The 14,586-nt window shown below is 56.3% G+C and overlaps 1 protein-coding gene across 1 annotated transcript in view; it reads left to right on the top strand.

Annotated features, from left to right (window-relative positions):
• LOC119404594 (chymotrypsin B-like) overlaps positions 1–14,586 on the top strand; it is a 104,536-nt gene that overhangs the window by 88,502 nt on the left and 1,448 nt on the right. Inside the window, 1 exon segment of the mRNA XM_037671146.2 lies at positions 7,426–7,577. Within this exon segment, the coding sequence (XP_037527074.1) occupies positions 7,426–7,577 (152 nt within the window).

The raw sequence follows: 14,586 nt of genomic DNA, 5'->3' as shown, positions 1-14,586 counted from the left end.
GTTGTAAGCGAAGGTCACGTACGGAAGGACGGCATCCCACGTCTTGTGCTCAACGTCGACGTACATGGCCAGCATGTCGGCGATTGTCTTATTTAGACGCTCGGTGAGGCCATTGGTCTGCGGGTGGTAGGCGGTGGTGCGGCGGTGGCTCGTCTCGCTGTATTTGAAAATCGCCTGAGTTAGGTCCGCAGTAAAGGCGGTACCTCTGTCTGTGATGAGGACCTCTGGGGCGCCATGTCGCAAGACGATGTTCTCCACGAAGAATTTGGCTACCTCGGCGGCGCTGCCTTTGGGCAAGGCCTTTGTCTCGGCGTAGCGGGTGAGGTAGTCAGTTGCTACGACGATCCACTTATTGCCGGAAGTCGACGTCGGGAACGGCCCCAGTAGGTCCATCCCGATTTGCTGGAACGGCCGGTGAGGTGGTTCGATTGGCTGCAGAAGTCCCGCTGGCCTAGTCGGCGGTGTCTTCCGTCGCTGGCAGTCTCGGCAAGTCTTAACGTAGTGGGCGACGTCGGCAGCAAGGCGTGGCCAGTAGTATTTTTCCTGTATTCTGGCGAGCGTGCGGGAAACACCAAGGTGTCCAGCCGTCGGGTCATCGTGTAGGGCCTGGAGGACTTCTGGTCGCAATGATGAGGGCACGACAAGAAGGTAGTCGGTTCGAAGTGGCGAGTTCTTCTTCAGGAGAACCCCGTTCCGTAAGAAAAACGAAGGCAGTCCTCGCTTGAATACCTTCGGAACAACGGCGGTTTTGCACTCGAGGTACTCCATAAGGCCCCCCAGTTCCGCGTCGGCTCGTTGCCTTTCGGCGAAGTCATCGGTACTTATAGTTCCGAGGAAGCAGTCATCGTCGTCGTCTTGCGGCGGCGCGTCGACGGGGGCACGAGACAGGCAGTCGGTGTCGGAGTGTTTTCGTCCGGACTTGTACACGACGGTAATGTCGAATTCTTGAAGCCTCAAACTCCATCGTGCGAGACGACCTGAAGGGTCCTTCAAGTTAGCTAGCCAACATAAGGCGTGATGGTCACTGACAACTTTGAAGGGCCTGTCATAGAGGTAGGGGCGAAACTTTGACGTAGCCCAGATGATGGCAAGACATTCCTTTTCTGTTGTGGAATAGTTGGCTTCTGCCTTGGATAGTGACCGGCTAGCATAACTGATGACCCTTTCCTGCCCGTCAGTCTTCTGCACAAGGACGGCGCCGAGTCCTACGCTGCTTGCGTCGGTGTGGATTTCCGTATCGGCGCAATCGTCGAAATGCGCAAGTATGGGTGGCGTCTGCAGGCGTCGTTTAAGTTCTTGAAAGGCTTGCACTTGCGCCGTTTCCCACCTGAATTCCACGTTAGTCTTCGTGAGAAGCGTCAGTGGTTCGGCGATTCGTGAAAAGTTTTTGACGAAGCGTCTGTAATAGGCGCATAAGCCGAGAAATCGGCGCACGGCCTTCTTGTCGGTGGGTGGCGCGAAGTCGGCGATGGCAGCTGTTTTCCGCGGGTCTGGGCGCACTCCAGACTTGCCGATCACATGACCCAGAAACAAGAGCTCGTCATACGCGAATCGGCACTTTTCTGGCTTCAGGGTCAGTCCCGAGGTCTTGATTGCTTGAAGTACTGCCCCAAGCCGCCGGAGATGCTCGTCGAAGGTCGAGGAAAACACGACGACGTCGTCCAAATACACAAGGCACGACTGCCACTTCAATCCGGCCAGTACGGTGTCCATGACGCGCTGGAACGTCGCAGGTACCGAGCAAAGACCGAAAGACATGACCTTGAACTCAAAGAGGCCGTCGGGTGTTATAAAAGCGGTCTTTTCTCGGTCTCTTTCGCTACTTCGATCTGCCAATAGCCGGTCTTGAGGTCCATCGACGAAAAGTACGTCGCGTTGTGAAGTCGATCCAGGGTGTCAGCTATCCGTGGGAGGGGGTACACGTCCTTCTTCGTGATCTTGTTCAGGCGCCGGTAATCAACGCAGAAGCGCAGTGTCCCGTCCTTCTTCTTCACTAACACCACGGGTGACGCCCAGGGACTCTTGGACGGCTGGATGATGTTGTCGCGTAGCATCTCGTCGACTTGTCTCTTTATCGCGTCGCGCTCTCGAGTCGAAACTCTGTAGGGGCTCTGACGGAGTGGTCGAGAATTTTCTTCTGTTATAATGCGATGCTTAGCAAGGGGCGTTTGTCGGACCCGCGATGACGACGAGAAACAATCCTTGTATTGCAGGAGCAGCGTTTTGAGCTGGTCTTGCTTGACCTTCGGAAGGCTGGGGTTAACGTCGAAATCTGGTTCGGGACCTCGATTCGTCGAAGCAGGTTCGGCAGCATCGAAGAGGGCGAAAGCATTGCTGGCGGCCACACATTCGTCGATGTAGGCAACCGTCGTACCAATGTTGAGGTGCCTATATTCGTGGCTAAAGTTCGTCAACACTACCTTTGCTTTGCCATCACGCAGCCCGGCTATGCCTCTTGCGACGCAAACCTGACGGTTCAGAAGTAGGTGCTGGTCGCCCTCGATGACACCTTCAAGGTCTGCGGGTTCTTCCGTGCCGACGGAAATAATGACGCTGGAGCGCGGCGGAACGGTCACCTGCTCTTCTATCACATTCAGTGCATGGTTCCTTGGCGTCGCGTGGGGCGGTAGCGCGTTGTCTGAGGTTAGTGTTATCGACTCAGACCTCAGATCGATGACGGCGCCGTGGTCACTTAGGAAGTCTATTCCAAGTATCACATCTCTGGAGCAGTTTTGTAGGATTACAAAGCTCGCAGGATAAGTCTGGTTATTGATCGTGACTCTCGCCGTGCAGACACCAATCGGCGTTATCAGATGACCTCCAGCGGTCCGGATCTCGGGGCCTTCCCAAGCAGTCTTAACTTTCTTCAACTTTACTGCGAACGGCCCACTGATGACGGAATAGTCCGCTCCAGTATCGACGAGAGCGGTGACGTTGTGGCCGTCGATCAGAATGTCGACGTCGCTAGTCCGCCGTCTTGCGTTGCGGTTATGTCGCGGCGTCGGGTCACGGCTACGTCGGTTTGCACCGCTGCTTCCGCGTTGCGTCGTCAGGTCTGCTTCCGGTCGCAAAATTTCGTCTTCAGGACGTCATTCGGCGTGCGGCGGGGGCTCAGCACATCGTCGCGGCGTCGTCGTCGACGGCGGAGGATCTTCAGCATTTCGTCGTTCAGCAACCGCACCTCCATCGGTTGCTGCCCTTATAGTTTTCCGGATACGGGCTAGGCGACCGGCCCCGGTTTGGGCCAGTGTACTGCCGGCGGTGCGGTGACATGTAGCGGCCGGGCGACGGGGAGCGGGAAGGTCGTCGTTCTTGCCACTGTGTTCCGTTGAGGTAGTCATCGATGTCGCGAGGCCGTTCGCCTGGCTGCGGGCGCGGCGCGTTGACGGCGAAACCACGTAGCCCCATCTGTCGGTACTGGCAGCGGCGGTACGTGTGGCCGGCCTCCCCGCAGTGGTAGCAGAGAGGTCGGTTGTCAGGGGCACGCCAAACGTCGGTCTTTCGGGGTGTGTAGCGTTGGCCTGTAGGCGGGCGGGATGACATCGGAGGTGGCGGCGGTGTCTGGCGGCGGAAATGCGGCGGCACGAGTCGCTGGTGATTGCGCGGATTGGCGACAGCATGGCGTGCAACGGCAGCATAGCTCATCGCTTCCGGCTCACGTTGCGACGGTGCAGCAACTCCTAGAGAATGCTGAAGCTCCTCGCGAACGACGTCGGCTATGGAATGGACCTGGGGTTGCGATGCAGGAAACATCCTTCGCAGCTCTTCGCGTACGACCGCCCTGATCGTCTCACGTAGGTCGTCGGAGCCCAGCGCATGTGCTTCCCCGTAGTTCGTCGACGGCATGCGGCGGTTGTACTGCCTAGTGCGGATTGCTAGTGCCTTTTCGATTGTGGTGGCCTCCGAAACGAATTCCGAGACCGTCTTCGGCGGGTTGCGCACAAGTCCGGCGAAAAGTTCTTCCTTTACTCCCCGCATCAGGAATCGAACTTTCTTTTCTTCGGACATGGCGGGGTCGGCATGGCGAAAGAGGCGAGTCATTTCTTCTGTGTACAGTCCGATGTTCTCATTGGGGAGCTGTACACGGGTCTCGAGAAGGGTCTCAGCCCTTTCTTTCCGGATGACGCTCGTGAAGGTGTCGAGAAATCCGGTGCGAAAGAGGTCCCATGATGTTAGCGTGGACTCTCGATTCTCGAACCAGGTCCTTGCGCCATCTTCAAGGGCGAAGTAGACATGGCGTAGCTTCTCGTTGCAGTCCCAGTTGTTGAACGTGGAAACCCGGTCGTATGCCTCCAGCCAGCTTTCTGGATCCTCGCATGGTGATCCGCGGAATGTCGGCGGCTCCCTCGGTTGGTGCATGACGACCGTTGTAGGCGCCCCAGCGGCTGTTGTCATTGTGGCTGTTGTCTTCTTCGCTGTGATCCTGGTCTTGTCCGGTAGGGGTTCGTATTCGGGGGGTAGTCCTTTCTGCCGGCGGCTGGTTCGAGGATCCGGGTTGTCCTTAGAATCGTCTTCTTCGCGGCTTGGGCTTGGGTCAGCGCTCCGCGGTGGCGTCCGGATCATGAAGCAGCACCTCCACCAGATGTCACGTGGTCGTGACGTCGACGAAGACAGCAGTCGGCCTTTGCAGGGTGGAACTGTTTATTTGGCCGAACTTGTGGCCGGAAAATGAGAACTAGAACTACAGCAATACACGCTGTACAACGATAGCGGCGAACAGAGCGTCGTCCGTCGATCAACTGAAAAGCGGCCAAGCGCGTCGGCTTTTATACAGGCGCTATCGAACTTTCCAGCGATATCGCTGGTGGTTGCGCAATCTCTAGAATGAGCTCGAGCGTTCGCGTCTTGAGCGCAATCATAACAAAATCATCTACAACAATCGTGAAGCTTCTCGAAGAATGAGGCGCGGTTTGCGCTGAGCGTTGCCGACAGCCTTTGTGGGCGAATGCAGCAAAAGTGATAAGAAACGTACGTGGCAGTATTATGTGGCACATGTATACTTATTTTGCCAGCCAACTACTTCGGGACCCGATGAGTTGAGCTTCTCCGCTCTTCTGCGCCGTTGAGCAGCATTTACGCTCTAGCTCCTTCTCCATGGCTAAACCACGCTCGCAAACGCCAGTCAGAGGCGCTATCAAGCGGCTCCAGCGCAGTGTCAGACGGCGACTGCACAGCGAAGGCGAAAGCTGCGCGCGCGTCGGCGCCAGAACGTCTACCTCGGCTACGACGTCACTCCTCTGGAAAGCGCAGACCGGCGGCAGCGCGCGCGGCAGCGGCGGAGTGCGCGGGAGGTGCCGGCTGCGAAGCGCCAGCTGTGTGACATCACTGATCCTCGCGCATGCGCAGCACGGCTCTTGAGGAGCCACGCGAAACTGGCCCGGCTAGGCCAGTGTAGCACAAAATTGTGTATATCACGTCACATGCCCGCTTGCTCGTCGTGTCAGTGCGTGGATGCGGAGGCAGCCCGCAATCGGAGCGCGAGAGGCAGTGTACCAACCGAATGCGTCGGCGATTTCGGAGCAGAGGAGCAGCGCGCCTCTAGCGCTACCGTGCAGCCAGTGCGGGAAGCCGGCCGGGTAAACATTCGTGCGCTACATCGACAAATGGCGTCGACCATACGAGCTGACGTCGTCGTTCGAGCTACTAGCTTCAATGCGTTCGTCTGCGAGCTGCTGTAACAACAGTACGCTTCCTCCGCCTTCAGTAGCCGGCTCCGTTTTGACATGTGAACTCGTCACACAAACGCTGCCACAAACACAATCCAGCACACATGCACGGCGTCCGATGCTGTTCCCTTCCGAAATGCGCGCTCGCGATGTCACCCTGTCACCTGTTGGTAAACGCGGCGCCTAGTGTCACGTTACCCGCCCTCCCGGCCAGACCGCTCTCACTTCGAGGTCAGAGCGATCGGGAGCTCTGCTGATGCTCCGAAAGAACCAACCGAAGGAAGCTGGAGCGCTCGGATTCTACCAACCGAACGGGCGGGCACCTTTCAGAGCGCTCCAGATAAGAGCGGCGGCCGCTCATTTCGCCTCGGACCGCGCGCCCGGTTGTTTCGCTCGTAGCACGGTTGAGAGCGCAGCGCTGCAACGCGGTAGCGCATGAGAGCAGTCACGTTGTTTTGTTACTTATTTCGCTGAATTGCTTAAAACGCCAGAAATAATCACCACGCAGCATGTACGTTGGCAAAAAGAAAGGAAGAAAAGGACCGGTCTTTCTCTAATTCTCTCTACAACGTAACGAGATGCAGTTGGCCCTAAAGTGAATATTTAAAGTTTTGCATTATTGATCTTAGTTGACGTACCTCAGTTCGTGTTAAACTACACAACAGCAAACTGCTAATCGAAAACTCGTGCCTACGTCGCCCCCTTAACCCATACAGCAGAAGTCGGCGACCATGGCGTGCTAGAGCACTGCACGGGCCCGCTTTATGAAGCCCGAGCCCAGCCCGGGCCCGTGGCTCCAAGCGCGGGCCCGGCCCGGGCCCGGGCGTACATGACCGAACCCAGCCCGAGCCCGGCCCGGGCCCGGGCGTACTTGACCGTACCCAGCCCGAGCCCGGCCCGGGCCCGTCGTTCCAAGCCCGGGCCCGCCGGAAAGCGCTTCGGACGGCCCGGGCCCGTGCAGTGCTCTATGGCGTGCGCACGGGGGGAGGAGGGCGCCTTCCTCCCGAGTGGGGGACATTGGCGTCATCTTGTAATGCTACGCGTGTTTTTTTTTTTTTTTTGACGACAATGGCGACCTCTGATGCGTTCAAAGAACTTCCCACCTTGGCTCCGTAAAGGCCTTCGTGAGAAGGATCGCTTTATTTTCATTTTTGCATCCATTGCGGAGCTCGTTTTCTTTCGGACTCGAACAAAGGGAGGGGGGGGCACGCCTCGGGAAACAGCGGTAAGCACCTCACACAAGCTGCCTAGGCCGAACTACTTGAAGTTTCGCAATTGATATTGTTCTTTCATACGATGTAGTGTGAACAAATGTTATTGGACTTCGGGAATCAACTGAAATGTACTTAAAACACTGAAAGCCAGAATGCGCATTTATTGGGATCTTTTTACGATATTCGCAACTAATGTCGCCGACATCCATTTTTACCTTTCGAAAAAAAAAATTGTCGCGGCGTTTTCTCTTTGCAGTTATGCAACCATCGAAATACAAATTGTGCATCTCTTTTTCCTTGCCTAGTTTAGGTGTTAACTAATATAAACCTAACGGCAAACCATTAGTTTCCTTCAGTTGCGGTCTACGTGAAGCAAAGTGCAAATATTTATGGAGCACTGCCTTTCTTAGGACGCCTATGTTGTGCGGCGAAAAGCAGCCGGAAAATGGGTTACGGTAACATTTATATTTTCACAGAATACTTGATATATATGCGTGTCAGATGAGATGACGTTGATAGCTGAACCCTGTGACGACCGCATGCAGGAAGCGGCCACTCGTTCTTGCTGAAGCAGGCCCGCCTCATCGTGCGCGACTTCGACCAAGCGTGCGCCAGCATCCTCAGCATTCAGCCGAACCTTGGGAAGGACTACATGGTGTGCGCCGTCGACGAATCCAACGACGCTGGACCATGTCACGTCAGTTCATATATTCAGATTTCGAGTGTCTCGTATTATCAAGTGAAACACGACAGGAGGCGAATGAACGAAAACCCACCTGACTTACCTCGTTAATGATGCCACAGTGTAGCGCCATCGTAAACTCGCATAGATCTTAGGAAGTTGTGACGTATAATGACGTCATCACATGTCGTCATGTGATGTGTCATCGTCTGGCGTCATCTGTTCATACTGCGGCTCGTCATGCCTTGCAGAAAGTCTGTGCCCCGACGGCGTAACATAATGGAATGCCGAGTTTGCAGCTTGCCTTCAAGTGCGCAACCGGCAGGCGCTCCCTCCGTCCCCTTCTTCTTCCGTGGTGGTACTTTGAAGGGCAAAACACAGAAGAAGAACTAGACGAGACGAGCACTCAAACGACGAGCTGTGTTTTGCGCTTCCCATCACTATCATGGATCATTACAGACTCGCCCAAGTATACTGCCACGTGCGTTTCTTATTATCACTTTCCCTGTATTCGGTTTTCGCCCACAAAGACTGTCAGCAGCGCTCAGCGCAAACCGCGGCTCATTGTTAGAGAAGCTTCACGATTATTGTAGATCGTTTTGTTAAGATTGCGCGCAAGATGCGAACACTCGAGCTTATTCTAGAGCTTGCGCGACAACCAGCGATAACGCTGGAATTCGACGGCACATGTATAAATGTCGACGCGCTTCACCGCTTGTCAGTTGATCGACGGTCGACGCTCTGTTCGCCGCTATCAGTGCATACCGTGTCTCGGCCACAAGTTCGGCCAAATAAAGAGTTTCACCTTGGACACCTCGCCTGCGGTCTTCGGCGACGTCACGACCACGTGACATCTAGTGGAGGTGCTGCTTCTTTCATGTACCGGACGCCCCCGTCAAGCCGTGAACCCAGCCCAAGTCGCGAGGAAGACATCGACGGCAACCCTGAGCAGCGAGCAAGCCGAAGACAACGAGGTCTACGGCCAGAGTACGGGCCTTTGCCTGAAAAGACCCGGCGGACCAAGACCCTGACCTCAACCGCAGCGTCGATGACAGCCCCTGTGCCGTCTGCGCCTATCCTGTTCCGGCAACCCAAGGAGCCGCCGACCTACCGCGGTTCAGCACTTGAAGACCCGGAAAGCTGGCTCGAAGCGTACGACCGAGTCGCCGTTTTCAATGCGTGGACCAGCGAAGACAAGCTTCGACATGTGTACTTCGCCTTGCAAGACGCCGCTCGCACCTGGTTCGAGAACCAAGAGCGAAACCTCACAACGTGGGAAACATTTCGCACCAGGTTCCTCGCTACATTCACGAGCGTCATCCGCAAGGAGAGGGCCGAAGCGCTGCTTGAAACCCGTTCGCAGCTACCAAACGAAAACGTTGCGCTCTTCACAGAAGAGATGACCAGACTCTTCCGCCAGGCCGACCCCGAAATACCGGAAGACAAGAAAGTTCGCTTCCTCATGCGAGGAGTAAAGCAGGAGCTGTTCGCGGGTCTGATGAGGAACCCACCGAGTACTGTAGAGGAATTCATCTCCGAAGCGGCGATGATTGAAAAGAAGCTGGAGATGCGCACACTACAACTCAATCGCCGCTCGACGCCAGCGTACGCAGAAGTTCAACCACTCTGCTCCGACGACCTGCGTGAAACGACTCGAGCGATCGTTCGGGAGGAACTGCGCAAGCTTTTACCCCCGCCACAGCCTCAAGTGGACTCGATCAACGAAATTGTTCGCGAAGAAGTTCAGCAAGCGTTAGGAATTCCCGAACCACCTCAGCCTCATCCGGGGGCCATGACCTACGCTGCTGCAGTCCGCCGTCCCATGCCCGCTCCGCGACAACGTCGAGACAGCGCATCGCCACAGTTCGGCCGCCAGGCGCCGCCGCCGCCGCCACCACCACCACCGACACCGTCCTCCTGTCGCCCAGCAGCGCTATGCCCCGTGCAACGGGCCAAGGAAGACCGATGTTTGGCGCGCCCCTGACAACCGCCCGCTCTGCTACCACTGCGGGGAAGCTGGCCACACGTTCCGCCGCTGCCAGTACCGACAGATGGGGCTACGCGGATTCGCCGTCAACGCGCCGCGCCCACAGCCAGGCGAACGGCCTCGCGACATCGACGACTACGTCACCGGAACGCAGTGGCAAGAACGACGATCTTCCCGCTCGCCGTCGCCCGGCCACTACATGTCACCGCACCGCCGGCAGTACAGTGGCCCAAACCGGGGCCGGTCGCCTATCCCATATCCGGGAAACTAAGGGCAGCAACCGATGGAGGTGCGGTTCCTGTACGACGAATTGCCGGAGATCCTCCGCGGCCGCCGACGACGACAACGCGACGAGACCTGCAGAACACGACGCGAGGCAGACGAAGCCCTGCCGACGAAACCTCGCGGACTGAAGAAGACCTGACGTCGCAACGGGGAAGCAGTGGAACAAACCGACGTAGCCGTGACCCAACGCCACGACCTAACTGCAACGCCAGACGACGAACTAGCGACATCGACGTTCACATCGACGGCCACAACGCCACCGCTCTCGTCGACACTGGCGCCGACTATTCCGTCGTCAGTGGGCCATTCGCCGCCAAGCTGAAGAAAGTAAAGACCACTTGGAGTGGACCCGAAATCCGGACAGCCGGAGGCCACCTGATAACGCCGATTGGTGTATCCTGCGAGCTTTGTAATCCTACAAAACTGCTCCAGGGATGTAATACTTGGAATGGACTTCCTAAGTGACCATGGCGCCGTCATCGACCTAAGGTCTGAGTCGATAACACTAACCTCAGACAAAGCGCTCCCGCCCCACGCGACACCAGGGAACCATGCATTGAATGTGAAGAGCAGGTGACCGTTCCGCCGCGCTCCAGCGTCATTATTTCTGTCGGCACTGAAAAACCTGCGAACCTTGAAGGCGTCATCGAGGACGATCAGCACCTACTCCTGAACCGTCAAATTTGCGTTGCAAGAGGTATAGCCGAGGTGCGTGACGGTAAAGCAAAATTAGTGCTGACAAACTTCAGCCACGAATATAGGCACCTCAACATTGGTACGACGGTCGCCTACATCGACGAATGTGTGGCCCCCAGCAATGATTTCGCCCTCTCCGATGCTGCCGAACCTGCTTCGACGAATCGAAGTCCCGAACCAGATTTCGACGTCAACCCGAGCCTTCCGAAGGTCAAGCAAGACCAGCTCAAAACCGTGCTCCTGCAATACAAGGACTGCTTCTCGTCGTCGTGAAGAATTCGACAGACCCAATTCGCGAAACATCGCATCATAACAGAAGAAAGTGTCCGACCAATCCGTCACAGCCCGTACCGAGTTTCGACGCGAGAACACGAGGCCGTCAAGAAACAGGTCGACGAAATGCTACGCGACGACATCATCCAGCCGTCCAAGAGTCCGTGGGCGTCACCTGTGGTGTTAGTGAGGAAGAAGGATGGGACCCTACGTTTCTGCGTGGATTATCGTCGCCTGAACAAAATCACGAAAAAGGACGTCTACCCTCTCCCACGTATAGACGACGCCCTAGATCGACTCCATAACGCGAAGTACTTTTCTTCGATGGACCTCTCGACCGGCTACTGGCAAATCGAAGTCGACGAGAGAGACCGAGAAAAGACTGCCTTCATAAGACCAGACGGCCTGTTCGAGTTCAAGGTCATGCCCTTCGGTCTTTGCTCGGCACCTGCGACTTTCCAACGAGTCATGGATACAGTATTAGCTGGCTTGAAGTGGCAAACTTGCCTTGTTTACTTGGACGACGTCGTTGTGTTTCCCTAGAACTTCGACGAACACCTCCAGCGCCTTGAATCCATACTTCAAGCAATCAAGAACTCCGGGCTCATCCTGAAGCCAGAAAAGCGCAGCTTCGCGTACGAGAAGCTCTTGTTTTTGGGTCACGTGATCAGCAAGACTGGAGTACGCCCAGACCCGCAGAAAACAGCTGCCATCGCCGCTTTCCCGCCACCCACCGACAAGAAGGCGGTGCGCCGATTTCTCGGCTTGTGCGCGTATTACAGACGCTTTGTCAAAGACTTTTCATGGATCGCCGAGCCACTAACGCAGCTCACGAAGACCGACGTCGAATTCAGGTGGCAAACAGCGCAAGTCGAAGCATTTCATGAACTGAAGCGACGCCTGCAGACGCCTCCGATACTTGCGCATTTCGACGAATACGCCGATACGGAGATTCACACCGATGCAAGCAGCGTAGGACTCGGTGCCGTCCTTGTGCAGCGGACGGACGGACGTACCGGAAAGGGGTATCAGTTTTGCTAGCCGGTCGCTGTATAAGGCAGAGGCCAACCATTCCACAACAGAAAAGGAGTGCCTCGCCATCATCTGGGCTACGTCAGAGTTCCGCCCCTATCTCTACGGCAGGCCCTTCAAAGTTGTTAGCGACCATCACGCCTTGTGTTGGCTAGCTAACTTGAAAGACCCTTCAGGTCGCCTCGCACGGTGGAGCCTAAGACTTCAAGAATTCGACATTACCGTCGTGTAAAAGTCCAGAAGGAAACACTCCGACGCGGACTGGTCGTATCGTGCCCCCGTTGACTCACCACCGCCCGACGACCAGGATGATGACAGCTTCTTGGGAGCCATAAGTGCCAACGACTTCGCCGAACGTCAGCGAGCCCACCCGGAACTTAAGGGTCTGGTGGAATACCTGGAGGGCAGGACGATCGTTGGGCCGAAAGTATCCAGGCGAGGATTGGCATCATTTTCCTTGAAAAACAACGTCCTCGTAAAGAAGAACTTCTTTCCGGCCCGAGCCACCTACCTTATCGTTGTACCTGCTGTCTGGTTAACCTCCCTGCCTTCTCCTTTTCGTATTCCTTTCTTCCTTCGGTACTGCGACCAGAAATTCTGCATGCCCTGCACGACGACCCGACGGCTGGACACCTCGGACTTTCCCGCATGCTCGTACGAGTACAGGAAAAGTGCTACTGGCCGCGCCTTGCCGCTGACGTCACTCGCTACGCAAGGACGTGCCGAGACTGTCAGCGACGGAAGACACCGCCCACAAGACCAGCAGGCTTCCTTCAGCTGGTCAAGCCTCCTCGGCGACCATTCCAGCAGATCGGGATGGACCTCCTTGGGCCGTTCCCAACGTTGACTTGCGGAAATAAATGGATCGTCGTGGCTATACCGACTACCTCACCCACTACGCCGACACAAAAGCCCTGCCCAAAGGCAGAGCCGCTGAGGTAGCCAAGTTCTTCGATGAGAGCATCGTCTTTCGACACGATGCCCCAGAGGTTCTCATCACCGACAGACGGCGTTTACGGCTGACCTAACTCAGGCGATCTTGGAATACAGCCACACGAGGCACCGCCGGACCACCGCCTACCACCCACAGACCAGCGGCCTGACCGAGTGTCTAAATAAGGCCATCGCCGACATGCTGGTCATGTGCGTCGACGTCGAACACAAGACGTGGGACGCCATCCTTAGGTACGTGACCTTCGCGTATAACACGGCCGTACAAGAAACGACGCAGATGACGCCATACAAGTTGGTCTACGACCCGGCAACGACGCTCGACGCCATGTTACCAAACGTGAGCGACGAGGAAAACATCGACGTGACCACCTACCTACAGCGCGCCGAAGAAGCACGACAGCTTGCCCACCTACGGATCAAGAACCAGCAGACGACTGACAGCCGCCGCTACAACCTTCGACGACGCCACATGGAATACCAACCCGGTGACCGTGTATGGGTATGGACACCGATACGCCGACGGGGACTTAGTGAGAAGGTTCTTCGACGATACTTCGGACCAGGCCCGTAGCCAAGGGGGGGGCGAGAGAACAGAGAGGGAGAGAAAGAAATAGACCGAAAGAAAGAGAAGAAAGAGAGAGTGTAGCGAAGCGTTGGAAGACTATGTAATGGGTCGCCCTCTCGGGCGCTCTCTAGTGGGTCGTCCCCTTCGGCTCTTCTCTGCACGCTCCTCGCGCTCAGAGTCCGCGCTCTGTCTTGACTGTCGCCGTTGTGCTTCGTCGACTAGTGCCGTCAATAAACGCCTTTATAATTGTTGTGTGTTGTGTGTTGAGTCGTCTGTAGTCGACACAGAACCGCACAGAACCGTCCTTCTTCGCAACAAGAACGACAGGAGACGCCCAGGGGCTGTTGGAGGGTCGAATAACATCGCGTCGAAGCATGTCGTCGACTTGCTCGGTGATTACACGGCGTTCTGTGGGAGACACGCGATATGGACGTTGCCGCAGTGGCAGGTGGGCGCCAGTATCGATGCCGTGCGTAACGGCCGAGGTGCGGCCGAGAGGCGTTTGAGCGACATCGAAAGAAGAGCGAAATTCTTCCAACAGGTCCAGAAGCTGGGAACGCTGGACCTGCGTAAGGTTGTCAGCTATGGTGGAACCAAACACGTCAGCGGGTGATGAACCAGACATCGAAACAGCACTGAGCGTACTGGAACTGCGGCCGTGCGTGTCATCGGGTTCGTCCATAACTTGTGCGTCTTCGAGGGGTTCCACGCTGCCGAGACATTCCCCTCGCAGCAACGTAACACTGTACGGGGAGGGGTTGATTACAAAAATAGAGGTGCTTCCCTGAGTGATTTGAACGGTCGCGAAAGGCACCAGCAAGCCTTTCCTCGTGCAAATACGGTCATATGGCGAGAGGAGTGCAACGGTGTCGGATAGACTGGCGCAGTAGACGGACACCGCCGTTGACGAGTTTGCAGGCAATTTGATGTCGTCTTTGACGAGTACCTTGCTCGCAGCCGATGGACTGTCTTCCGGCGTCAAGTTAGAGAATGGTGACAGCTCTATTTCGGCTGGTGCGCAATGAATGACGGCGTCATGGCGGGAGAGAAAATCCCATCCGAGGATGACGTCGTGAGAGCAGGCAGGAATTATGATCATTTCGACGGCGTACATAGCGTCCTTAATCATGACGCGGGCTGTGCACACCGCTGTAGGGTGAATACGTTGGGCGCTGGCTGTACGGAGGGAGAGCCCGGAAAGTGGCGTCGTCACTTTGCGCAGTTTTCGGCTA

Source organism: Rhipicephalus sanguineus, chromosome 9 (assembly GCF_013339695.2).
Source record: "Rhipicephalus sanguineus isolate Rsan-2018 chromosome 9, BIME_Rsan_1.4, whole genome shotgun sequence".
NCBI classification, from domain to species: Eukaryota; Metazoa; Arthropoda; class Arachnida; order Ixodida; family Ixodidae; genus Rhipicephalus; species Rhipicephalus sanguineus.
This window is presented reverse-complemented; position numbering and strand designations above follow the sequence as displayed.